Raw genomic sequence first — 27590 nt, 5'->3', positions numbered from 1 at the left:
AGAGTAGCATACACATGTCATATATTTATCAAAGGTTTAAAATAAACCTTGAAAGAACCGCAGTTCTGTCCTGGTTGTCGCCTCCTTCCCTTTGAACATAACAGTACGTTCTGGCCAACAACATGTCGGAACCAGGTGAGCCCCAGCCCCGGACATCCAGATCCTCCGACCTGGCAATCCTTAGCTCCGTGGTTAGCGAACATCAGGTTCGTTTTTCTGCCCTTGAGGACAAATTAGAGAGAGACTTTACCCGACTACATTCCAGACTGGACAACATGTGCCCTGGGGCCAGTCCAGGACCTGTGGAACCCCCACATGCTTCTCCAGTCAGAAGACCTGAACACAGTATTCTGGAACGAGAGCCCAGAATTGCCAGCCCTAGACCCTTTGAGGGGGACTTTGAACTATGTCGAGGGTTTTTGGTACAATGTGACCTCATCTTTCGTCACCAGCCCTCCCGCTATTCCTCCGATGGTGCCAAGATTGCATTTATATTTTCTTTGCTTTCCGGCCCGGCTCTCAAGTGGGCTACTGCCGCAGTCGACAGGACCATGGGGCTCAACTCCGACTATTCTGCATTCCGTGTGGAATTTCAGGCTGTTTTTGATCACCCCAAGGATGGGGGAGACGCGGCCGGACGTCTGCACTCCATCTCACAGGGCTCACGTTCCGTGGCAGCCTATACCCTGGAATTCCGGACCCTGGCGGTGGACAGCGGTTGGGGGGACAGGGCACTCCAAAGCGCATTCCGTCGCGGCCTCTCTGAAGAGATTAAAGATGGTCTGCTGAGAGACAGACCTCTTTCCTGCAAAGACCTCATTGAACTGGCCCTCCAATTTGACTTAAGACTTTGTGAGCGAGCAGCAGAGCGAGACCAGAGAGCTGCCTCCAGGAGCCAAACTCTGCCTACCTTCAAGACAGAAGTGGAACCAGACCGTTCCTCTAATACCACTACTATCCAGGTGAACCATACCTTATTCCCCCGTAATGAAGAAAATCCAGACATACTGCTCCCCACTATTCTGGCCTGGGACAAGAGGAGCATTCAAGTACAGGCATTTGTGGACTCTGGAGCTGACGGAAGTCTTTTGGACTACAAGTTCGCCCGGCAGATGGGCATTCCCTTGATCTTCCTGGACAAGACGCTGCCAGCACAGGCCCTGGATGGACGGCCATTGGGCCCCATCAAATACCGCACGGAGCCCCTTTCCATGACCATTTCTGGTAACCATAAGGAGACCATCAGCCTATGGGTGCTGGAGGCTCCAGTAGCCCCACTTGTGCTTGGAAGATCTTGGCTTCGTCACCACAATCCCCATATTTCCTGGACTTCCGGCAGAATCCTAGCTTGGGGCACACCATGCATGGCCAACTGTCTTGGGTCGGCATCCCCACCGGTCCGCCAATCCACTACCCCGACTCCCAAGGCTGATCTATCCCTGGTTCCTGCTTGCTATCACGACCTAGCTGAGGTCTTCAGTAAGGTACGTGCTCTGGGACTACCCCCTCATAGGCCCTATGACTGTGCCTTTGAATTACTCCCTAACGCTACCCTGCCGTCTAGTCGCCTTTACAGTTTGTCTCTTCCAGAGAAGGAGGCCATGAGGAAGTATATTTCGGAGGGTCTTGCCACGGGCATAATTACCCCGTCCAAGTCTCCACTGGCGGCGGGATTATTTTTTGTGGCCAAGAAGGACGGGTCACTTCGGCCCTGCATTGATTACCGTCACCTCAACAACATTACCATCAAAAACAAGTACCCTCTTCCGCTACTCAACTCTTCCTTTGAGTCCTTGGCACCTGCAACCATATTCACCAAACTGGATCTTCGGAACGCCTATCACCTGGTACGTATCAGAAAGGGAGACGAGTGGAAAACTGCCTTCAACACCCATATGGGGCATTATGAGTATCGGGTAATGCCCTTTGGACTTACTAACGCACCTGCAGTTTTTCAAACACTAGTTAACGACATCCTCCGTGACATGCTGGATCAATTCGTGGTTGTGTACCTTGACGATATTCTGATTTTCTCCCGTAACCTCTCTGATCACCAGCAACATGTCCGACGTGTCCTGCAACGCCTCTTGGAAAATTGTCTATTTGTTAAGGCAGAAAAATGCTGCTTCCACTCCTCTTCGGTTGAATTCCTGGGATTTGTGGTCGAAAGGGGTCATATAAGACCCGACCCGAAGAAGGTGGAGGCCGTGGTGAAGTGGCCGCAACCAACCACAAGGACGGAACTTCGGAGGTTCCTCGGCTTTGCCAGCTTCTACCGACGATTCATCCAGAACTTCAGTAGGGTTGCGGCACCGCTCCACGCTCTCACGTCTACAAACGTGCCTTTCGTGTGGACTCTTTTGGCTAGGAAGGCCTTTGAGGAACTAAAGGAGCGTTTTGTTTCCGCCCCCATTCTAGTCCACCCCGACTTGGACACTGCCTTCTTGGTTGAGGTGGACGCCTCAGACTCGGGGATTGGGGCTATTCTCTCTCAAAGATCCAAGAGTGACAATTTGATTCACCCTGTTGCCTTCTTCTCTAGACGTCTGACTCAGGCCGAACAGAACTATGATGCTGGGAATAGAGAGTTATTGGTGGTCCACGAGGCCCTGGTGGAATGGAGACACTGGCTGGAAGGAGCTAGACACCAGTTCCAGATACTGACCGACCACAGCAACCTTCTGCACATCCGAGCTGCAAAAAGAATCAACAATCGCCAGGCAAGGTGGCAGCAATTTTTCTCCCGCTTCAATTACGTGCTCTCTTTCAGACCAGGTTCCAAGAACACTAAGGCTGACGCTCTATCCTCTTTTATTTGTAAGAGAGTCCACCTGTCCGTCAGAGGCGGAACCCATCCTTCCTCCCACTCGTATTGTGGGGATGGTAACCTGGAAGGTGGAGGACCTGGTAAAATCTGCGCTGCGTTCCAATCCAGGACCAGGAGGTGGACCACCCAACAAGCTGTTTGTCCATCAGGAGCTACGACCCAGAATCCTGGATTGGGGGCATTCCAGCCTGTTTTCTTGCCATCCAGGTTTTCAACGAACCCTATCACTGCTGCGAAGACGTTTTTGGTGGCCATCCATGGCCAAAGACACTCGTGAGTTCATCGCTGCTTGTTCTACTTGTGCCCGTAGCAAGACGTCACACAGGCCTCCTGCTGGTCTCCTTCACCCTCTCTCCATTCCTGCCCGTCCTTGGTCACACATTGCTCTGGATTTCGTCACGGGATTTCCAGCATCTAGAGGTAACACCACCATCTTAACTATTGTTGACCGTTTTTCCAAAGCAGCCCACTTCATTCCGCTCCGCAAGTTACCTTCTGCCTCAGAAACGTCTGAGCTTCTCACACAACACGTCGTCAAGCAACATGGTATCCCGGTGGATATCGTCTCTGACCGAGGCCCTCAGTTTACATCACAAATATGGAGAGCCTTCTGCAAGGGAATCGGGGCCTCGGTCAGCCTCACATCGGGATACCATCCCCAGAGCAACGGGCAGGCTGAGAGGGCGAACCAAAGCTTGGAGACCATGCTACGCTGTGTCGCCAGTCATCAACCTACGTCCTGGAGCAAATATTTGTCTTGGGTGGAGTTTTCCTATAACTCCTTGAAGAGCTCCGCTACCGGCATGTCTCCATTTGAGTGCTCGTTGGGTTATCAACCCCCCTTGTTTCCCCAACAGGAACTGGAAATCGCTGTGCCCTCGACTAGGGCTCATATTAGGCGGTGTCAGAGGGTGTGGAGAGCCGCTCGTGCGGCCTTAAAGAGGGCCTCTGAGAAGATGTGCCGCAACGCCAACCGTCATCGCATTCCAGCACCGTCGTATCAGCCAGGACAACAAGTTATGCTACTCACAAAGGACCTCAGCCTCCAGGTACCATCTAGAAAATTGGCGCCACGTTACGTTGGTCCTTTTGCCATCTTGTCCATCATAAATCCTGTGTCTGTCAAATTGGCTCTTCCACCCTCTGTCAAGCGGCACTCAGTGGTCCATGTGTCCCAGATTAAGCCGGTAGCGGAGAGTTCTCTGTCCCCTGCTACCCCTGCCCCTCCACCCTCGAGGTTCTTGCCGAATGGAGATCAGGTTTGGACGGTCAAGGAAATACTCAGGGTCCGTCGACAAGGTAGGGGGCTCGTTTATCTGGTAGACTGGGATGGATATGGGCCGGAAGACAGATCTTGGGTGCCTGCCTCCTATCTTGCCGACCCCTCTCTTCTGGAGGATTTCTACCGTGCCAATCCTGATGCTCCCCGGCGCTCGTCGGGGGCCTCGCATAAGGGGGGAGGTACTGTCATGACACGGAGTCGAACCCGCGTTTCCTCGGCGGCTGGAGCTGCGGCCGCCTCTGCTGACAGCGCGCCAAGATGCGCCTCCTTTGACAGCGCACTCAGACTTGTCCCCACTCGTGCTGAGGGCAGCACGCCTGCGCAGCAACAAGCCTGTGGTCAATCAACAATCGACACACCTGAACTTGATGAAAGGGAGCGGCATAAAGACCAGCAGACCCAAGGAACCTTTGCCAGAACGTCGCTAACCTTCCCGTAAGCTTCACGTCTGGCATCCCCTTCCCCGTGATTTCCTCACCTTTGCTTTGCTCTCTCTCTGTGTATCCCTGGTTCATGTCCCTTTGTGTGTTCACAGTGACTCCCCTGCCTCCCGTGATCAAGCCTTGTCCTTCGACATCCAACCGGATTCCTGACTGCCCTCCTCGATCCACGACCTCCCTGCTCGGACCCAGACTACACTGCCTCGCTCCTCCCCACGACCCATTGCCTGTCCACGAACTGCCTCTTCGTCTTGCCCCACGTGATTCGACGAAAGATTACAACCAACACTCACAGACAACAACCCTGGGTAACATTTACATTATTAATATTACACATAGTCACACTCATTCACTTAGAGTAGCATACACATGTCATATATTTATCAAAGGTTTAAAATAAACCTTGAAAGAACCGCAGTTCTGTCCTGGTTGTCGCCTCCTTCCCTTTGAACATAACAGTATAGCGCTTTTCTACCTTCAAGGTACTCAAATCGCTTTGACACTACTTCCACATTTACCCATTCACACATACATTCACACACTGATGGAGGGAGCTGCCATGCAAGGCGCTAACCAGCACCCATCAGCAACAAGGCTGAAGTGTCCTGCTCAGGACACAACAGACGTGACGAGGTTTGTACTAGGTGGGGATTGAACCAGGGACCCTCCGGTTGCGCACGGCCACTATCCCACTGCGCCACGCCGTCCCCCATGCACCCCCATACCATCACAGATGCTGGCTTTTCCACGTTGCACCTATAACAATCAGAATGGTTCTTTTCCTCTTTGTTCTGGAGGACACAACGTCCACTGTTTCCAAAAACATTTTGAAATGTGTATTCGTCAGACTACAGAAATATTTTACATTTTGCATCAGTCTATCTTAGATGAGCTCAGGCCCAGCAAAGCCGGCGGCGTTTCTGGGTGTTGTTGATAAATGGCTTTCGCTTTGCATAGTAGAGTTTTAACTCACACTTACAGATGTAGCGATAAACTGTAGTTACTGACAGTGGTTTTCTGAAAAGTCCCTGAGCCCGTATGGTGATATATTTTACACACTGATGTCACTTTTGATGCAGTACCGCCTGAGGGATCGAAGATCCGCAATATCATTGCTTACATGCAATGATTCTTCCAGATTCTCTGAACCTTTTGATGATATAACGGATTGTTGATGGTGAAATCCCTAAATTCCTTGCATTAGCTCCTTGAGAAATGTTGTTCTTAAAATTTGTTGACAAAGTGGTGACCCTCGCCCCATCCTTGTTTGTGAATGACTGATCGTTTAATGGAAGCTGCTTTTATACCCAATCACGGCACCCACCTGTTCCCAAATAGCCTGTTCACCTGTGGGATGTTCCAAATAAGTGTTTGATGAGCATTCCTCAACTTTCTGAGTCTTTTTTGACACTTGTGCAAGTTTTTTGCAGGCATCCAATTCCAAATGAGCTAATATTTGCAAAAAATAACAACGTTTTTCAGTTCGAACATTCAATATATTGTCTTTGCAGTCTATTCAAATTAATATGGGTTGAAAATGATTTGCAAATTATTGTATTCTGTTTTCATTTACCATTTACACAATGTGCCAACTTCTTTGGTTTTGGGGTTTGTGTGTATATACATATATATATATATATATATATATATATATATATATATATACATATATATATATATATATATATATATATATATATATATATATATATATATATATATATATATAATGTTGCATACATATATAATAGACAAACTTTGTTTTCCAAGACCTAGATAAGCCTTGCAGCTAAATTGGTATTATTTACAGGGACCAGCAAGACGAGACCATGTTGTGTTCTCAAAGTGAGACAAACCAAGAAGAAGAAGAAGAAGAATGCATTGCTCTAGTTACTTGTCATGATCCCGGGGTGCAAACAGTATGGAGGGAATATCTCTTTTAGCTTTACTGCAGGGCGTGCATGCAAAAGACAGCCTGCAGAGAAAAACAGCAGCCAGGTAAACAGTCTCTGCTCCCTGTGCAAAATCTTCCTGTCTGGATTTGGTTTTTCCACACTTTCTTTTTTGTTGTTTTTTTACAAATAAAATGCACAATAAGTAAACAAAACCAAAAACTACTATTGGCTCCCATTTAAAACATTTAACTTTGGCCCACAAAGCCTTCCGGTACACAGGGACTTCCTACTTCACTTTGTAGACAATAACAAAAACCATCCAAAAAAAGGTTTTGTAAAAATAACAAAAAGAAAATTACAGAGCATACCACTTCAGCCTCAATTATACACTTGACCTCAGAGGTAGAAGTGGTGGAAAATAGAAGGATGGATGGATGGTTGTCCTCAGAAGATTATCAGAGACAATTCTGCTTGCTTACAGGTAGTTTTTATTTGTGTGTTTGTTGTAATTTTGGTGTCTGCGCCATTTTTGTATAGTATATTTGATATATAAACTAGTGCTACTACATGATTACTTGTAGCAGCAATATGGGCCGGTATATCTCTGTTGGTAGAGCGGCCATGCCAGCAACTTGAGGGTTGCAGGTTCGATCCCCGCTTCTGCCATCCTAGTCACTGCTGTTGTGTCGTTGGGCAAGACACTTTATGCACCTGTTCCCAGTGCCACCCACACTGGTTTATATGTAACTTAGATTTTGGGTTTCACTATGTAAAGTGCTTTGAGTCGCTAGAGAAAAAGAGCTATATAAATGTAATTCAGTTCACTTCACTTTATGTAATCAGATTATTCACACTTTTGAATTTGGACTACCAAATTTTCTGGACTATAGAGCGCACCCACACAATTTTCAAGGAAAAAAAAACATTTCCCATATATTAACCGCACCGTACTATAGGCTGCAGATATATTTGTTGTGAAATTAGTTATTTACACAAACATATCTTTTAAATGTTTATTTATATACCATAATTGTTTCCAAACGGTGTCTGTAACATGGCAGTAAAATGGCTGGTCAAACAAAACAGAAGTCATCGTCACGTGCAAGCTAGCTTTCCAATCAGATAAGCAGACTCAATAACTCCACGGTGATGTTTTGATGAATTTACATCCATCATTCCAAGCAACGTTTGTAATTTTTACAATATAATTAAAACAATTCTTACTTACTATAGTGTTTTCATGCATATTTGTACGTGCTATCATAATGCAATCAAGCTACTGTCGTTAGCATTACCTAATATGGTAACACATTTACAGGTGTCTGTGTCAGTACTATAAACTTACAATTGGATTCTTTTTGTATTGTTTTAGTTTCATACATTCCTCAGTAAATTCACCAAAATGTCACCATGGAGTTATTGAGTCTGTTTAGCTGATTGGAGAGCTACCTTCCACAGCTAGTGGGTCCATGACTATGACTTCTGTTTTGTTTCACCACCTGTTTTAAAGCCATTAAGCAAACTTGACCACAAAATGGTGTGATAGCGCAAACAACAAAACATATTTTCAGTGTATTTGCTTGTTGTTGTTGTTTTTTTTGTTTTTTTTTAATCTATTTGCATTATGGCAGTCAGCGAAGAAACATCTATGAATTAACCGCACCATTTTATAGGCCAAAAGGGTACAAAGCATAGAGAAAAAAGTAGCGGCTTGTAGTCGGGAATGTACTGTAATCAAGACTAATCATTGTAAATTATTTTCTTACATAATTTAGATTATTCTGAAAAACAAATGCAAATGAATTATCGGAATGTCATACACAATTTATTTTCAAATATTTCAATTGAATTTATGTAATGTTTTTGCTCAACACCTTATTAAAATATTAGCTAAAGTCCCGTCAGGGTTTATTTTGAAGCGATATGCATACACATTGACCTGATCACTGATTACTTAAATCAGGGGTTTCAAAATCATTTCAGCTCAGGGGCCGCATGGAGGATAATCTGTACACACGCTGGCTGGACTATTAAAATCATGGCATTAAAACTAAAAAATAAAGACAACTTCATATTGTTTTCTTTCTCTTACTTTGGCCAAAAATTTACATACCTAGTGTACAATAAGAACTGCAAAACATCGAAACCTGTAAATAGTGAATATTATCGAAGAGCCACAACTGAACGATCATTAACAGCACTTAAAAATGATTTAGCAAAACAAAACTGGGATTCTGTTTTTCAAACGTCAGATGTAAATGCAGCTTGTAATTTATTTCATGACATTTTTTTCTCACTTTATGATACACACTGCCCCATCAAAAAATGCACTTTAACTAACTCGAAAAAAACTCCATGGATAACCAAAGGGCTTGCGAACGCTTGCAAAAAGAAAAAGTATTTATATAGGACTTTTTATAGGCATCAAACCAAAGAAACAGAACAAGAGTACAAAACAGATAAAAATAAATTAACGAGCATATTAAGAGCAAGCAGGAAAGAATACACTACCAAACAATTAATCCAAAAGAAAAATGATATAAAGGGAATTTGGAGTATTAAATACAATTATTGGGCATTGTTCAAACAGTCCTTGTTATCCGGAGTTTTTTGTTGTGAACGACCAAATCATAAGTGACAAGAAGATGATTGCTGACGGATTCAATATGTTTTTTGTTAATATTGGGCATAAACTGGCAAAAAAAATCCCAATGGATGATGAACAGCCCATGGAATTTATTGAAAAAAAATCCGTATTCGATGTTCCTTACACCGACTGTCGAAAAGGAAGTCTTGGAGGTTATTCAGAAATTCAAGAACAAAACATCACGTGACATCTATGACCTCGACATGAGGACGGTCCGGAACGTAGCGGAAGAAATCATCAAACCATCCACACACATCTGCAATTTATCTTTTCGACTTGGACAATTTCCTTCACAAATGAAACCAGGGGCGGTTCTAGGCATGCTTGCATGAGGGGGCAGTCAGAAATGTAAAGGGGGCATCATGTGTCCACATCATGGTCCAGCACTTTTTTTTTCTGTGCTTATAGTAACGATGCTTTCTTCATTGAAATGGGTCTTTAGCTATGTGTCCAACCCCAACCTGGAGTAGTGGATTGCACTTTGTCAGGCCTCTACCTTCAGACCTGTCCAACTTGGGTGTCCCACCTGAAGACTAAGCTCCTGCTGGTATAGCTCTTATGGTCACTGAGGCACGCAAACCCCCTTGATTGATTGATTGATTGATACTTTTATTAGTAGATTGCACAGTACAGTACATATTCCGTACAATTGACCACTAAATGGTAACACCCGAATAAGTTTTTCAACTTGTTTAAGTCGGGGTCCACGTTAATCAATTCATGGTACCCTGACCACAATAAGGTGGCAATCCCTCAGGGGGGGGGAACATTAACAGCGCTGCCATATTTCCGACAGGGGAAACAGAAGCAGGCGTCTCGCACCACAGAATACTCTAGCCATGGTCGTGTGCGGTACCAGGCAGGATTGAATGATCTTAATGTTGCACCAAATGCACGCTTTGGGTAGCCACCCAGTATTGACTGAGATGGTATGTTGCCATTTAAGTCACTGGGTAGCTGAAGAGGCTGCTTTGGGGAGCGCTTGTTTGGGGGGACGGAGGGAGCTGGTGCAGGAGAAACAGTGCTTGCTGGTGCTAAAGGTGCAGTATTGCTAGCTGCTGTCCCTGATGTACTAGCAGTAGCATCATTGCTACTACTACATGCAGGAGCAGGACTAGACTTTTTAAATGCTCCGAAAAATGGATGCATTACTGAGCATTAACTTTTTCTTTGTGAGCTTCTGGAAGCTGGAGCAGAAAATAAGTAAGCTTGAACAACAACAGAAAAACCCCGCTGTGATTACATGAAGAAAACAACAAAAGTACAGGACTACAGCCTGGGGCGGGGCTTTACTAGGGGTCTGTCAGACACAGGTCACTTGTTTTCAGTTTGTCACATGCAGTGGAGGTGGGCACTCATCTGGGCACAAAATTCATTCACTCCAATGTATGTGTGTTGCCCACTTGCTTATAAATTGATGAAAACGGCTGTGTTTTTGTTTTTAGGTGTCTTGGTCATATCAAATGAAACTTGTTTGTTTATTACAAAATGTAGATTGAAACATTAAAGGTTGACTATGTAGAATTACAAGAAAAACAACAGAAAAAGAATTCCAGCAGTCGATTGCCAGACCGTTGCTAAGTAAAACGGGCCGTTGCTAGGGACTCCGCTTTGAACAGAAGACAGCAGAGGAGGACTGCTAAGCAGGATATATACCTTATGTTTCATTTTTACCCTCATTAACAGCATCATTAATGACCTGTAGCTTGTTACAGAGACAGTGGAGGCTCTCTGCCTTCCAAACCACTGCTGCTCAGAGCCTCCGTTGTCACTGCTCTCGTCAAGTTGTAAAAAAAAACAAAAAAGGAACTCCGTAGCACCGAAAGTCCGCGACGATAAACGTGTTTATGACAGATAAGACTACACAAATACACCCATCCTAACAAGTATATGATAAATGTTGACAACTTTTCCTTTTCTTTTACTTTCATACTGCAACAGTGATTGGATGTTTACTGAGGGCTGAGGGGTGTGTGCGGGTGTGTGTCTGCTGCGCAGCCTGTGGAATGTTGAATACACGCACAGCGGAGGGAGGGATGAGAAGGAAGCCGACACTACTATATCGTGTGTGTCCCTTTTTCGGCGGATTTTTCCGCTAGTGCAGATAATTTTGTCAACTTGTAATGTAGTAATTTTGTGAGTTTATTAAAATTTGCTTTCTCAAATTTTGATTTGAGGGGGCAAGACATTTATTTAAGGGGGCTCTGCCCCCTCTTGCCCCTGCGTAGAGCCGGCCATGAATGAAACTCTCAAAAGTCATCCCCATCTTCAAATCTGGAGACAAACATCACTTCACTAATTACCGGCCCATCTCCCTTCTGCCATAGTTATCAAAGATATTGGAAAAATTATTTGATAATAAACTTCGTTGCTTCATTGAAAAGCACAAATGATTATCTGATTGTCAATATGGGTTCCAACAAAATAGGTCAACTTTATTAGCTTTAATTGATTTAATAGAGAACATTACTATTGGTATTGAGAAGAATACATTTGTTATAGGAAATTTTATTGACTTACAAAAGGCTTTCGATACCATTGACCACCAGATTTTGGTAAATAAACTGGAAAAATATGGCATAAGGGGATTGGCAGGGAAATGGCTGGAGAGCTACTTAAATGAGAAACAGCAGATTGTTCAGATGGACCAACATCAATCTACACTGATGAACTTAACCTGTGCAGTTCCTCAGGGCTCGATACTGGGACCCACACTATTTATAATATATATCAACAAAATATGTACAGTATCAACGCTGCTGAAGTTCATCCTCTTTGCTGATGATACAACAATCACATGTGCTGGTGACGACATGAAGCAACTTATGGCCTCTGTAACTGAGGAGATGATGAAGTTAAAAACTTGGTTTAATACGGACAAATGGTCTCTGAATTTAAAGAAGACCAAAATAATGCTCTTTACCAATTGCAAAAGTAATATATCGATCAGGATTGTTATTGATGATACACCAATAGAATATGTTCATCAAAATTATTTCTTAGGAGTGGTAATTGATGAATATATCTCATGGAAGCCTCATATAAGTTACCTGAGGACAAAAGTTGCTAAATGTGTTGGAATGATGAGGAGATCATGTCATCTATTGAACATCAATACTCTGCTGTTATTATATCATTCATTTATCATGTCATATTTAAACTTTTGTGTTGAAGTCTGGGGAAATTGTTATAAATCACATCTACAACCTTTAGTCACTCTGCAGAAAAAGGCCATCAGGATTGTGTCCAATGTTCACTACAGACATCATTCAAATCCACTATTTATGAACTTAAAGTAACTTAAACTGAACGATGTGATCAACTTTAAAACTGCTCAAATTATGTTTGGGGCATCCCAAAACTCTCTACCATCCAATATACAGAACCTATTCCATGATAGAGATGATCACCATAGTTACAGTTTAAGAGGAAACAACAAATTACATTTGCCTAAATTTAGAACAACTTTAAAATCAATGTGCATTTCAGTGCGTGGAGTCAGTCTGTGGAATAACGTAGGGGACAAGTTAAAAATGTGTTCTAACATGATTGAATTCAAAACACTGTTTAAAAAAGAAGTACTGAAGAAGTGCGAGGAGGAAAGAGAGTGATGCCCTCAGCACAGAGCGATGGGAGAAAGGTGTATGGTCAGTAATAGTGGTATTATCCTTTTGTTAGTGTACAAGAGTTTTTCTTGTTTTTGTATTGCTCTTGTATTATATTGTTTACCGTATTTCCTTGAATTGCCGCCGGGGCGCTAATTAATTTAAAACCTATTCTCACTCCTGCGCTTACCAAAGGCATGCGGTAAAAGTAAGCATGCGCTAATTATTTTAAAACCTCTTCTCACTCTGGAACTTACCAGGGTATGCAGTAAAAATTGGAGTGTGATGTAAGCTTGGACCTTAAATCCTACTGAATAGCTCTTAATCTTCTTCCCTTTATGTGATTTCAAATTACCAGTATTGAAATCAGCCTCCTCTATTTTGAAAATGATGACAGGGGAAGTGTCACGCATGACGTCACAAGTTTGTGACTAAGCATGCGCTAATTATTTTGGGAAGCGAATTTGACCGGGCAGTAATTCAAAGCAGGCGCATACTATATGCCCTGCGGCAATTCAAGGAAATACGGTATGTTGAATGTGGAATGAGTGAGAGGGGTTGGGATATTATAAGCATCTGCTTCATCCAACCCCTTTTCAAGCCTTGCATGATTATTTCTGCCAAAATGTAAAAAATGAAAAAATAAGTGTTTTGTTGTACTGTGCAGTTTGGAAATAAATATTTCAATCAATCAATCAAAATAGAACGAACACATTCTGAAAATATTACAATGAAAATATAGAAAAAAATACTGGCAACGGTAAAGTTTAGATCCATGAAGGAAAAAGTAAGTGAATGAATCCCTTCACTGGCTTCCTGTTCCATTCAGGATTGAATTCAAAATCTCTCCACTAACTCACCAGTGCCTCCATGGAAATGCCCCCCTCTACCTCAAGGAACTGCTCAACCCCAAATCCTCCACACGACACCTCCGCTCCATACAGGCTAACCTCCAACCTCCACGGACAAAGCTTCGAACAATGGGAGACCGGGCTTTCTGCTCCGCTGCTCCCAGTCTGTGGAACGCTCTCCCTGACCACCTGAGGGTACCTCAGACTGTGGATGCTTTTAAAAAAGGCTTAAAACCCCATCGTTTTAAAAAAACCTTTCTATAGACATGCATGCTAGTTGTAGCTACTGGGCTGTTTCTAGTTTTATATTTTATTTATTTTTATTATTACTATTTTTTACACTGTGGCACTTTGAGGTTGTTTGCTCAACGTATAGTGATTTTTACAAATACAATCTATTATTATCATTATTATTATTATTATGTTTAACTGAATACATTTACTGTACATACCTGTATACATAAACATGTCTTTTCTTTTGTATTTTAAAATTATTTAATTAACGTTTATGATAACCTTTTTGGCCATGCAATGAGGTTGTGACTTGTCCAGGGTGTACGCGCCTTCCGCCCAATTGTAGCTGAGATATACACCAGCGCCCCCCATAACCCCAAAGGGAATAAGCGGTACAAAATGGATGGATGGATGGACAACCTTTTTCCAAAACACAATATAGAATGTGAGATATAACAGGTCAATGCATACTTGTATTATTTGTTTTTAAAATGCTTACAAAAGGTGGGACCCCAAAAATTTACCGCAGGACCCCATTTTTATGACTTGATGGGGTCCCTGAGACACAGTTTTGGACATTTCTAGCTCCAACACTGATGGAGTATTGGTAAGTGCAAAACAGCAGCAGGCGACTGTGGCCTGCAGGCCGGTTCTAATACTAATCAAATATCATCCCGGGGGCCATAGATCATTCATTTGCGGGGCCTTGACTTTGACACCACTCACATAGATAAACCCACGCCTTGGTTCAGGCGCAGTTAATGTAAAGGACTGCAATATATATGTATATATACATATATGTATTTTTGTTTTTGTTTTTTCAGAAAAAACAACAAAAAAGTGTAATTCATCTGCAATTGCACATGATTAATGCAATCTTTTTTTGTGATTAATCACATGAGGTAAGTCATAAATTTTGCTGGCCCCGATTAGGGAAGGGCTACCAAGTAGTCAAGCGCTTTTCGAGGTATTTGTGCTTGGGTGCACAGACTGAGGTCAAAAACAAAGCTGTGTCAGGAGACTCAATCCAGGTGTACCATTTGTAAGCCTTTTACAAAAAAAAACATGACACTTTTTTTTACGGTGAATGGATTTGTGACCTTTCTTCCCCCTGGTGGTTTACGCTAAAAGCCATTTTAAGAGGGGGAAAAAAAATACATTGACCAGAATCCCTGAGGTGAATTTTGCTCTTCTTATTGCAAGTTTGTTTTTCATGCCCGGTGAAGAAACGTGTCCAAAATGGCTGTTTAACCTTTTGATTGGTCTGAGCCTCTCTGACGGCCAGCATATTGTTTGCTTTCTCCCTGCATATGTCGCTCTTTTCTCCGTACCTCAGCCGTCAACACTGACCACATCTGTCCGCCGCCTGTCTTGTGTGCCTCGGACTTTGACAACTCCTCAGTCGCCGACCTGCCACTCTCTGCCATTTCAGCCGGCACCTCGAATTTCGACTTTGTCTAAAGCTTCGGCATCAGGCCACAACATAACAACACAAGTACCGAAGTGGGTACTTTAATAGGCTACGGCAGAATTCACGAAAAATCAAACGATACCTTTGTTGCATGTGACGTCACAACCGGGTTTACACTCGCCACATCCGGTTGCAGACTAGACAGAGGACTCAGTCAAACTCCGATTTTTAACACCAACAAAGTAAGTGTGCTTGGTAAAAAAAACGTAAATTCAAAATTATAATTTACAATGGATTTGCCACAGACAGGTTACTGATATCATTAGCGATTTTACATGGCAATTTCAACACCTTCAAATTTGGTAATGAAAACTGCAACTACAGGACGATTATTGTTACAATCAAAAATCTGATGCGTAATTAGTACAATACTTACAGTATGAACATATTATTGAGCGCAACATACCATAGATAGCTTATATACTGCCATCTAATGTCTTGGAAATGCAACTGCATTGAAAATGAGACCAAAGTCTACAATAAAATAATATACATGTACAACTGGACAACAAAAACTTCCATCCATCCATCTATTTTCTACCGCTTGTCCCTTATGGGGGTTTTGGGGGGTGCTGGAGCCTATCTCAGCTGCATTAGAGCTGAGATAGGGCCGGACAACAAACTTATTTACATTAAAATATATTATTTTATTATCCAACAAATACACAAAAGTTTTAAGAATTGGCCTTTGACAACTCCTCAGTTGCTGACCTGCCACTCGCTGCCATTGCAGCCCACACCTCCACCTTTGACGTTGTCTAGAGCAGTGGTCCCCAACAACCGGGCCGCGGACCGATGGGTACCGGGCCGCAGAATAATTTTTCTATTCATTTTTAATTACAAAAAAAAATTGTTTTTTTATTTTATTTTTATTTTTTTTATTAAATCAACATAAAAAACACAGTATACACTTACAATTAATGCACCAACCACAAAAACCTCCCTTTTTCATGACAAAAACGTCTCTTTTTCATGACAAAGAAAAAAAAAAAAAAAGGATCACCCGCGGCCCGCGGGACAAATTATTAAGCGTTGACCGGTCCGCGGATACAAAAAGGTTGGGGACCACTGGTCTAGAGCTTCGACATCAGGCCACAACATAACACGAGTACCGAAGTGGGTACTTTCACAGGCAAGGGCAGAATTCAGGAAAAATCAAAAGATACCTTTGTCCAGTTTTACACTCGCCGCGTTCGGTTTCAGACTAAAACAGCGGACTAGGGCAAACTCCCTCCGAGTAATGTTGCAATTTTCAACACCAACAAAGCAAGCAGGCTTAGTAAAAAAGCACTTGAATGTAAATTCAAAAAAGCGCTAGCTTGATATTAATTTACAATGAATTTGCCACAGACAAGCTATTATTAGCATTAGCGATTTTACGTGGCAAATTCAACACCTACAAAATTTGGTAATGAAAACTGGTAACGAAAATCTAGTGCGTAATAAGTACAATACTTACAGTATAATAACTTTGTAGGGTGCAACATACCATAGATAGCTTATTTACTGCCATCTAATGTCTTGGAAATACAACTGCATTGAAAATGAGACTCAAATCATATAATGAAACAAGATACATTATATGTACTGTACAATTGGACACTTATTTACATTAAACAATATTATTTTATTTTGCAACAAATAGCATTTATTGATACACAGAAAGTCCCAAGAATTTACCTTTGACAACTCCTCAGTTGTAGACCTGCCACTCGCTGCCATTTCAGCCCGCACCTCGACCTTAGACCTAGTCTAAAGCTTCGATATCAGGCCACAACATAACAACACACGCACCAAAGTCAGTACTTTTATAGGCAACGGCAGAATTCACGAAAAATCAAATGATACCTTTGTTGTCCGGTTTCACAATCGCCACGTCCTGTTGCAGACTAAACAGCGGACTAGGGCAAACTCCCTCCGAGTAATGTTGCAATATTCAACACCAACAAAGCAAGCAGGCTTAGTAAGAAAGCATTTGAATGTAAATTCAAAATGCGCTAGCTTGATACTAATTTACAATGAATTTGCCACAGACAAGCTATTATTAGCATTAGCGATTCTACATAGAAAATTCAACACCTACAAAATTTGGTAATGAAAACTGGTAATGGAAATCTGGTGCGTAATAAGTACAATACTTACAGTATAATAACTTTGTAGGGTGCAACATATCATAGATAGCTTATTTACTGCCATCTACTGTCTTGGAAATGCAACTCCATTGCAAATGAGACTCAATTCATATAATAAAACAAGATACAATATATGTACTGTACAACTGGACACTTATTTACAATAAACAATATTATTTTATTTTGCAACAAATAGCATTTATTGATACACAAAAGTCCCAAGAATTGACCTTTGGCAACTCCTCAGTTGCAGACCTGCCACTCGCTGCCATTTCAGCCCGCACCTCGACCTTGGACCTGGTCAAAAGCTTCGATATCAGGCCACAACATAACAACACACGTATCAAAGTCAGTACTTTTATAGGCAACGGCAGAATTCACGAAAAATCAAATGATACCTTTGTTGTCCGGTTTCACAATCGCCACGTCCGGTTGCAGACTAAACAGCGGACTCAGCCAAACTCCCTCCGAGTTAAGTTGCAATATTCAGCATCAACAAAGCATGTATGCTTGGAAAAACAAAGCTTGAATGCGCAAGCTTGATGTTAATTTATAATATTTACATTAGCGATTTTACGCGGCAATTTCAACACCTCCAAATTTGGTAATGAAAACTACTACTACTGTAAAATTATTGTTACAATCAAAACTATGGTGTTTAATAAGTACATTACTTGCAGTGTAAAAACATTGTGGGGCTTAACATCAGCTTACATCAGTTTATATGCTGCTATCTAATGTCTTGGAAATGCAACTTCATTGCAAATGAGACACACATTGTGTAATAAAACAAGATACATATTCACAACTGAACTACACACTTATTCATTCAAGAATATTATATTATTATCTAAAAAAAAACATTTATTAATACACAAAAGTAGCAAGAATTGGCCTTTTGCAACTCCAACCTGCCACTTGCTGCCATTTCAGCAGGCACCTCCACCTTCGACATTGTCGAAAGCTTCGACATCAGTCCACAACATAATAACACAAGTACCGAAGTCGGTACTTTTATAGGCTACGGCAGAATTCATAAAAAAATCAAATACCTTTGTTGCATGTGACATCACGTCCAGTTTCACACCTGCCACTTTCGGTTGCAGACTAAACAACAGACTCGGTCAAACTCCCGCCGTGTAATGTTGCAATTTTCAACACCAACAAAACAAGTATGCTTGGTAAAAAAAACACTGGGACGTAAATTCAAAATGCTAATTTACAATGGATTTGCCACAGACAGGCTACTATTAGCATTAGTGATTTTAGATGGCAATTTAAACACCTCCAAATTTGGTCATAAAAACTGCAACTATTATACGATTATTGTTGCAATCAAAAATCTGGTGCGTAATAAGTACAAAACTTAGAGTATAAACACATTGTAGGGCTCAATACACTGTACATAGCTTATATGCTGCCATCTATCCATCCATCCATCCATCCATCCATCCATCCATTCTTTACCGCATAGTTCCTTTGGGGTTGCGGGGGGCGTTGGTGCCTATCTCAGTTACAATCGGGCGGAAGGCGGTGTACACCCTGGACAAGTCGCCACCTCATCGCAGGGCCAACATAGATAGACAGACAACATTCACACTCACATTCACACACTAGGGCCAATTTAGTGTTGCCAATCAACCTATCCCCAGGTGCATGTTTTTGGAAGTGGGAGGAAGCCGGAGTACCCGAAGGGAACCCACGCATTCACGGGGAGAACATGCAAACTCCACACAGAAAGATCCCGAGCCCGGGATTGAACCCTGATTACTCAAGATCTTCGTATTGTGAGGCAGACGCACTAACCCCTTTTCCACCGTGAATATTATTTAATTATCCAACAAAAAACATTTATTGATACACAAAAGTGCCAATAACTGGCCTTTGGCAACTCCTCAGTCGCTGACCTGTCACTCTCTGCCATTTCAGCCCGCATCTCCACCTTCGACATTGTCTAAAGCTTCGACATCCGGCCACAACATAATAACACAAGTACCAAAATCGGTACTTATATAGGCAATGGCAGAATTCACGAAAAATCAAACAATATCTTTCTTGCATGTAATGTCACGTCCGGTTTCACACTCGCCAGGTCCTGTTGCAAACTTAACAGCGGACTCCGCCAAACTACCTCTATGTAGTGTTGCAATTTTGAACACCAACAAAGTAAATGTGCTTGGTAGAAAATACCCTCGAACGTGAATTCAAAATGCTGTATTAACACTTTTGAGGGCACAACGAAAGACAGAACTGACCAGTCAACATATCATTAACGATACACTACTGCAACTGTCATGATAACAAAAGATATAACCGGACAGCAGTTCTCATAATCAGCTCATTTGTAAATATTGCAATAAAAAAAAAATTATATTTATCTTATCAACAGAAACAATTAATATTTATTAACACACATAAATTCCCAGGTACCGGATCAGTTTAAATGTGAAGTGTACCCATCCTTAGTTTTAATGCACGCACACCTTTAGTAAAGTAGTAGTTTGACCTGAGTCAAACCAGTGCTATTGTGTTGGTGTTAAGTAAATGTATGTCATTTGTTATAATTTAGACTTACCTTGTTGTCAGAAAGCCCGGTGACTTGGTCCACAAACTCTTCCTGGATCATGAACGCGGCCAGGTTCGCAGTGTAGGAAGCCAGGAAGATGACGGCGAAGAAGGCCCACACGGACACGATGAACTTGCTGGTGGTTCCCTTCGGATTTTGGACCGGGACGGAGTTGTTGAAGACCAGACCCCAGAGCAGCCACACCGCCTTGCCCATGGTGAAGGAGGGGCCGTGGGGGTCTGCGAGAGAACAAGGATAGGACGCTAATGAAGTATGGAAGCTCAAATTCAATACACAATTTTTTAATGTGTGCTTAATCCAAAATAATGTCTTTAAAATATGGAAAATAAATGTTTAATAATTGAACTTACAACAGATGTAATTATTTATAAATGTTTTTCATCATTTTATTATTTACTTAATGATTCCCTGAACATTCGGTCAAATGTCAAAGTGTTAGGGCCCGCCCTCTGAGAAAACGTATACAATTTTATTAAATCATGAAATAATTTATTAGATCTCGGAATAAGTCATTAAATAATAAATCAAATAATGATATAATGAAATCAATTACCTTAGTAATTAGATAATTAAATATTGAAATAATTAAATAAATACATTGTATGTACTTTTACATAAATAAAATAATTCATGAATACATCTGTGTGTCTAATCTGAATTGTAATTATTTAATAACATATCAATACATATTTATTTATTAAGTTTTTGTCACAAACATGCATCGCTGCTGTTGTTTTGACCTCAAGACACAAGTGGCAGGAGGACGAGTATTTAATCATAGTGAATAGTGCACGTCATACAACATAACGCATGAAACACTTTCAGTTTTCAACAATGACCAAAACCAGACAGCGGCCAACTGATACAAAGATGCCTGATTGGCAAACACAAACAGGAGTTGCTCAAAAAGGTCAATTATGTCTGGTTATTCATATATTTTTCAAATGTTATTTTGATGTTGTCCACCAAATGTGCATGAATGCACAAAGGTGAGCTTTGTTGATGTTATTGAGTTGTGTGAATTCAATAACCACCATCATGCTTGACGGTAGACCTGGTGTTCCTGGGATTACAGGCCTCACCTTTTCTCCTCCAAACATATCGCTGGGTATTTTGGCCAAACAGCTCCATTTTTGTTTCATCTGACCACAGAACTTTTCTCCAGAAGGTCTTATCTTTGTCCATGTGATGTCAGATGAAAAAAAAATGGAGCTGTTTGGCCACAGTACCCAGCAATATGTTTGGAGGAAAAACGGTGAGGCCTTTAATCCCAGAAGCACCTTGCCTACCGTTAAACATGGTGGTGGTAGTATTATGCTCTCGGCCTGTTCTGTTGCCAATGGGACTGTTGCCCTACAGAGATTAAATTCTTCAGGACAACCTGAAATCATTAGCCTGGAGGTTGGGTTTTGGGCGCAGTTGGGTGTCCCAACAGAACAATGATCCCAAACACACATCAAACGTGGTAAAGAAATGGCTAAATCAGGCTAGAATTAAGGTTTTAGAATGTCCTTCCCAAAGTCTTGACTTAAACGTGTGGACAATGCTGAAGAAACAAGTCCATGTCAGAAAACCAACACATTTAGCTGAAATGCACCAATTTTGTCAAGAGGAGTGGTCAACAATTCAAGCAGAAGCTTCTGGATGGCCACCAAAAGTGCCTTTTTGCAGTGAAACTTGCCAAGGGACATGTAAGTAACTATTAACATTGCTGTATGTATACTTTTGACCCAGCAGATTTGGTCACATTTTCAGTAGACCCATAATAAATTTATAAAAGAACCAAACTTTATGAATGTTTTTTCGTGACCAACAAATATGTGCTCCAATCACTCTATCACAAAAAATATAAGTTGTAGAAATGATTGGAAACTCAAGACAGCCACGACATTATGTTCTTTACAAGTGTATGTAAACTTTTGATCGTAAACTGTAGCTAATACAGACACTTACATCATGCGTTGTCTTCATTATAATACTTATATAATACTTTTAAAGTAATTTTGATAATAGGCTAATATAGACACTTACATCATGTGTTGTTTTCATTATAACACTTGTGTAAGTCTTTTAAAGTCATTTTGATCGTAGGCTAATATAGCTAATATAGACACTTACATGATGTGTTGCCTTCATTATAACACTTATATAAGACTTTTAAAATCAGTTTGATAGTAGGCTAACATAGCTAAAGTAGAGACTTACATCATGTGTTGCCTTCATTATAACATTTATATAAGACTTTTACAGTCATTTTGATAGTAGGCTAATATAGACACTTACATCATGTGTTGCCTTCATTATAACACTTGTGTAAGACTTTTAAAGTCATTTTGATCGTAAGCTAATACAGCTAATATAGACACTTACATGATGTGTTGCCTTCATTATAACACTTATATAAGACTTTTAAAATCAGTTTGATAGTAGGCTAACATAGCTAAAGTAGAGACTTACATCATGTGTTGCCTTCATTATAACACTTATATAAGACTTTTACAGTCATTTTGATAGTAGGCTAATATAGACACTTACATCATGTGTTGCCTTCATTATAACACTTATATAAGACTTTTAAAGTAATTTTGATAGTAGGCTAATATAGCTAATATAGACACTTACATCATGTGTTGCCTTCATTACAACATGTATACAATACTTTTAAAGTCATTTTGATAGTAGGCTAATATAGCTAATATATACACTTACATCATCTGTTATCTTCATTATAACACTTAAATAAGACTTTTAAAGTCATTTTGATAGTAGGCTAGTATAGACACTTACATCATGCGTTGCCTTAATTTTAACACTTATATAAGACTTTTAAAGTCATTTTGATAGTAGGTTAATATAGCTAATATAGACACTTACATCATGTGTTGCTTTCATTATAACACTTATATAAGGCGTTGTATTTTTTTTTGTGTACTTGTGGTCCAATATGGCTTTTTCAACATGTTGAGTCTCCAGTTGAATACGCAGTTTATTGCAGGCATTACCTTTTCCCTGCGCCAGGTTTCTGTTGAAGCCGAGGGGACTGATGTATTCGAACATGAAGACGGCCATTGCAGTCACCAGTAGGAGCATCACAAACATCATCACCCACACTGATGCACTGAATGGCTCTGGGAGAGGAGACATAAGACGACAGGGGTTTAGTATTAATAAGTGGTGCTGAGTCACAATTCCAAATGATGCTGCCTTTCCATGAACCATGTGAGGAAATCAATTACGCTCACGAGTACACGCTTGGGAAAAAAATTGCCGCATCGAAACGAGCCCATTCCCGCTTGTTTGCAACTAAACCCTTAGTGCCGTTAGTGACGCAGGCCGACCTCCGGTTTGACAGTGCGAGGAGGCGTAGGAAGCTCCGGTGTCAGCAGTCCTGTCCTCCCTCCGAGCCGTCGACGCCACTGCAGAGATTAAAGCCTCCAACGTGCGGCGGAGGGGCTGCGCCGCATGGACCGCGTTGGCGAGCAGCCATCATGGGGCGTTCCAGCAAAGCCCTTTTAATTGCCACTTTTCCCAGCAGCTCGCCCCGCACATGTCCCCCGACTTGTAAGAGAAGCCGTGCGTTTCTCCACTTTCACGCCAATCAACTAGTAGCTTCACGTGCGAGACGCGCAAAGCTGCAGACATGTTTTAATAAGACAAATCTCCAAAACACATTTACAAACTGCAACGTGTATGCCAAAGCAGCAAGTGCTGCTACAACCCCTGACTTCGTACTAATTTCTGCAACAATAGTGAACCAAACACTGTGACATCGATATACAAAACCCAAAACCAGTGACGTTGGCACATTGTGTAGATGGTAAATAAAAACAGTTCAATTCAATGATTTGCAAATCTTTTTCAACTTATATTCAATTGAATAGACCAGTGGTTCTCAAATGGGGGTACGCGTACCCCGGGGGGTACTTGAACTCTAAACTTTACAAAAAAAGAAATATTTAACATCAATATTTATGGAACATGTCCACAGAAAATCTAGCTGTCAACACTGAATATTGCATAGTTGTATTTCTTTTCACAGTTAATGAACATACATTTATATTTTGTTGAAATATTATTCAATAATATATTTATAAAGGATGTTTGAATTTTTGCTATTTCTAGAATATTTTAAAAATATTCTAGAAATAGCAAGAATTTTTGCTATTTCTAGAATATTTTAAAAATATTCTAGAAATAGCAAGAATTTTTGCTATTTCTAGAATATTTTAAAAATATTCTAGAAATAGCAAGAATTTTTGCTATTTCTAGAATATTTTAAAAATATTCTAGAAATAGCAAAAATTCAAACATCCTTTATAAATATATTTATTGAATAATATTTCAACAAAATATAAATGTATGTTCATTAACTGTGAAAAGAAATACAACTATGCAATATTCAGTGTTGACAGCTAGATTTTCTGTGGACATGTTCCATAAATATTGATGTTAAATATTTATTTTTTTGTAAAGTTTAGAGTTACCGTAAGTTCATGAATCCAGATTGATCTCTATTACAATCCCCCAAGAGGGCACTTTAAGTTGATGATTACTTCTATGTGTACACATCTTTATTTATAATTGAATCACTTGTTTATTTTACAACAACTTTTTAGTTATTTGTGTATCTTATTTTCCAAATAGTTCAAGAAAGACCACTACAAATGAGCAATTTTTTGCACTGTTATACAATTTAATAAATCAGAAACTGATGACATAGTGCTGTGTTTTACTTCTTTATCTCTTTTTTTCAACCAAAAATGCTTTGCTCTGATTAGGGGGTACTTGAATTAAAAACATGTTCACAGGTGGTACATCACTGAAAAAAGGTTGAGAACCACTGGAATATACAATTGCCATGTTCACACTAAGAAACTTTCTTTTTTTTTGCAAATAATCATTAACTTAGAATTTAATGGCAGCAACACATTACTTTTTCAAACCCTGCACTATTTTCTTACACTTTATTAAGCATTTCTTACATATCCCTTATTTTTCCCGCCTTCATTTTAAGAGCTTATTATTAAGTCATCAATGTGATTTTACTATTTTGTTTATATTGCTTAGGTCAGGGGCGCTCACACTTTTTCTGCAGGTGAGCTACTTTTCAATTGACCAAGTCGAGGAGATCTACCTTATTCCTATTTATAATTTATATTTATTTATTTATGAAAAATACATTTTTGTTAACAAGTTAATGGTGTTTAATGATAATACAAGCATGTTTAACACACATAGATTCCTTTCTTTCATGAAGACAAGAATATAAGTTGGTGTATTTGATTCTGATGACTTGCATTGATTGGAATTAGACAGTGGTGCTGATAACGTCCGCATTTTGAAATGGAGGAAAAAAAAAGTCCTCCTTTCAGTCCAATACCACATGAAAGTGGTTGGATTTGGCATCTCATTTGTCCAACTTGCATACTCGTTTTTAAACACTTTGTTATGAGAGTAGCATATGTGTGTGGCCCTTTAATGTCTGGCAGCAGGTGAGTGACGTCAGTGAGTGTGCGGGTGGGCAAGCAAGTGAGAAAGCGGTCGCTGAGGGCGGGGGAGAAATACATTGGCATCAAACTCCGTAGCTTGCTAGCTTGTGCACGCTAGCTTTCTGAGACTCTTATTTTGTTAGCATGGGTAGGATGAAACAGGTCTTTTATGGTGAAGACAGGAACTGTGCAGTCGGTCTTTAGAGTTTTGACAGTAGGTACGGAGTCTCTAGAAATAAAATGCGTTTCTCTGCGTCCGCCCTGTTAGTGATTTTTTTCTTAAATATGAGCTCGCAGCAGCCAGCGTCATCTCACAAGATCCTCGGGTGCCGAGAATGTCAAACAACTGACGAAAGTGAAGTCTTGGTATGATTGATGACTGCTCATTTTTATGTATATTTTTTTAATGCCTGGCTTGAGATCGACTGACACACCCTCCGAGATCGACCAGTCGATCGCGATCGACGTAATGCCCACCCCTGGTTTAGGTGTTTTCCATGCTTGGGTTGCCATTTCTTCTCTGCCTTAATAGCTAAGGGCATTATAATCAGAAGAAGTTACATTTACAATAAAATTGTTTACATTTAATTAGGTCTGGGAGATATGACCTTTTTTTAAAATATTGCAATATTTTTAGGCCATATCACGATACACGATACATATCTGGATATTTTGCCTTAGCCTTGAATGAACACTTGATGCATATAATCACAGCAGTATGGTGATTCTATGTGTCTACATTAAAACATTCTTCTTCATACTGCATGAATATATGCTCATTTTAAACTTTCATGCAGAGAAGGAAATCACAACTAAAAAAATGTTTGTTTTTTTCATACGTTGTTTATCTGGAAATGTTTGCTTCGGGATTTTGATGGTGTGGGCGTGTGGCACCGAATGGAGATGTTGAAATGCGGAGTAAGCACTCTTCATTCTCTAGCAGGTGACTTTTCAAATAATGCTACATGACATGTAATCACTGATTGGCATAGTAATGCTGGGTTTGTCCCTCCGTGGATGCGTCGACAAGTACACAGCAATGGTAAGTTTGAATGATTTATTAAACTTAACAAAAGCAGGCTACGAACAAAAATACTGGAGCTAACAGACAAAATAAACCAAGGGCGCTAGCATAAAAGCTAGGAATAGAAAACAGAAAAACTAAGACTGGCACGAAGGCACACAAAAAGAAAAAAACAATTCATCAGCGTGAGAGCTGGAATAAAACAAAGGCTTAGCGTGAAAAGCTAGCGAGAATATACATACGTGAAGTCAGTCGATAGTGTTGCTCAAATTCAAATTATGAACGCAGACTGAACAAAGAAAAGAGGAAGGCTTATATAGGGAGTAATCAAGGAGAACCAGGTGTGTGTAGAAAACGAGGAGCAGGTGAAATCAATGTGTAACCAAGGTGACTGACTAAACAGGAAGTAAGCTGGTCAGACGGAGAATGAGACAATAAACAATATGTGAAGATTCGAGTAACGGATCGCAACATGACAGCATTAATGCTACTTTTTATAGCAAGGCTTTTGTCCCACACTTGACAAATTACGGTTGTCTGTTCGACATATTCCCACTTGAAACCAAACCACCGCCAGACGATGGACCCCCTGCTGTTTTTCTTGGGAATTAATTCTTCCTTCATTTGTTACCAGATTGGCGCCTTCTTTCTTTCGTATTACCACTCCGCTAGCATCGCAGCTAACGTTACCCATGCTGCTACCTCTCTGCTCCGTGAGGGCGTATACGTATGTGATTTACGACGTGTTAGTATGTGACGTGTGTAAGAATGTGCGCTTGCTGTCTGTTTAGAAGGAGAGACAAGAAAGAGCGAGGAGAGCCTGTAGTGTAATGCCAGCACTGCACGAGAACGTATACTCGAATATCACAATATAGTCATTTTCTATATCGCACAGAGACAAACCCGCGATATATCGAGTACCGTATTTTTCGGACTATAAGTCGCAGTTTTTTTCATACTTTGGCCGGGGGTGCGATTTACACTAAGGCGTGACTTATGAGTGAAATTATTCGCACATTACCGTAAAATATCAAATAATATTATTTAGCTCATTCACGTAAGAGACTAGACGTATAAGATTTCATGGGATTTATCGATTATGAGTG

The 27590-nt window shown here is 40.8% G+C and overlaps 1 protein-coding gene across 3 annotated transcripts in view; it reads right to left on the bottom strand.

Moving 5' to 3' along the window:
• grin2aa (glutamate receptor, ionotropic, N-methyl D-aspartate 2A, a) overlaps window positions 1–27590 on the bottom strand; it is a 472867-nt gene that overhangs the window by 85201 nt on the left and 360076 nt on the right. For all 3 annotated transcript variants that reach the window (XM_061905858.1, XM_061905859.1, XM_061905856.1), the window contains 2 exons: window positions 22974–23099; window positions 19960–20189 (listed from right to left, as the gene is read on the bottom strand). In XM_061905858.1, the coding sequence (XP_061761842.1) occupies window positions 19960–20189; window positions 22974–23099 (356 nt within the window). The remainder of the gene's footprint in view (window positions 1–19959; window positions 20190–22973; window positions 23100–27590) is intronic.

Source organism: Nerophis ophidion, linkage group LG07 (genome assembly GCF_033978795.1).
Source record: "Nerophis ophidion isolate RoL-2023_Sa linkage group LG07, RoL_Noph_v1.0, whole genome shotgun sequence".
Taxonomy (NCBI): Eukaryota; Metazoa; Chordata; class Actinopteri; order Syngnathiformes; family Syngnathidae; genus Nerophis; species Nerophis ophidion.
This window is presented reverse-complemented; position numbering and strand designations above follow the sequence as displayed.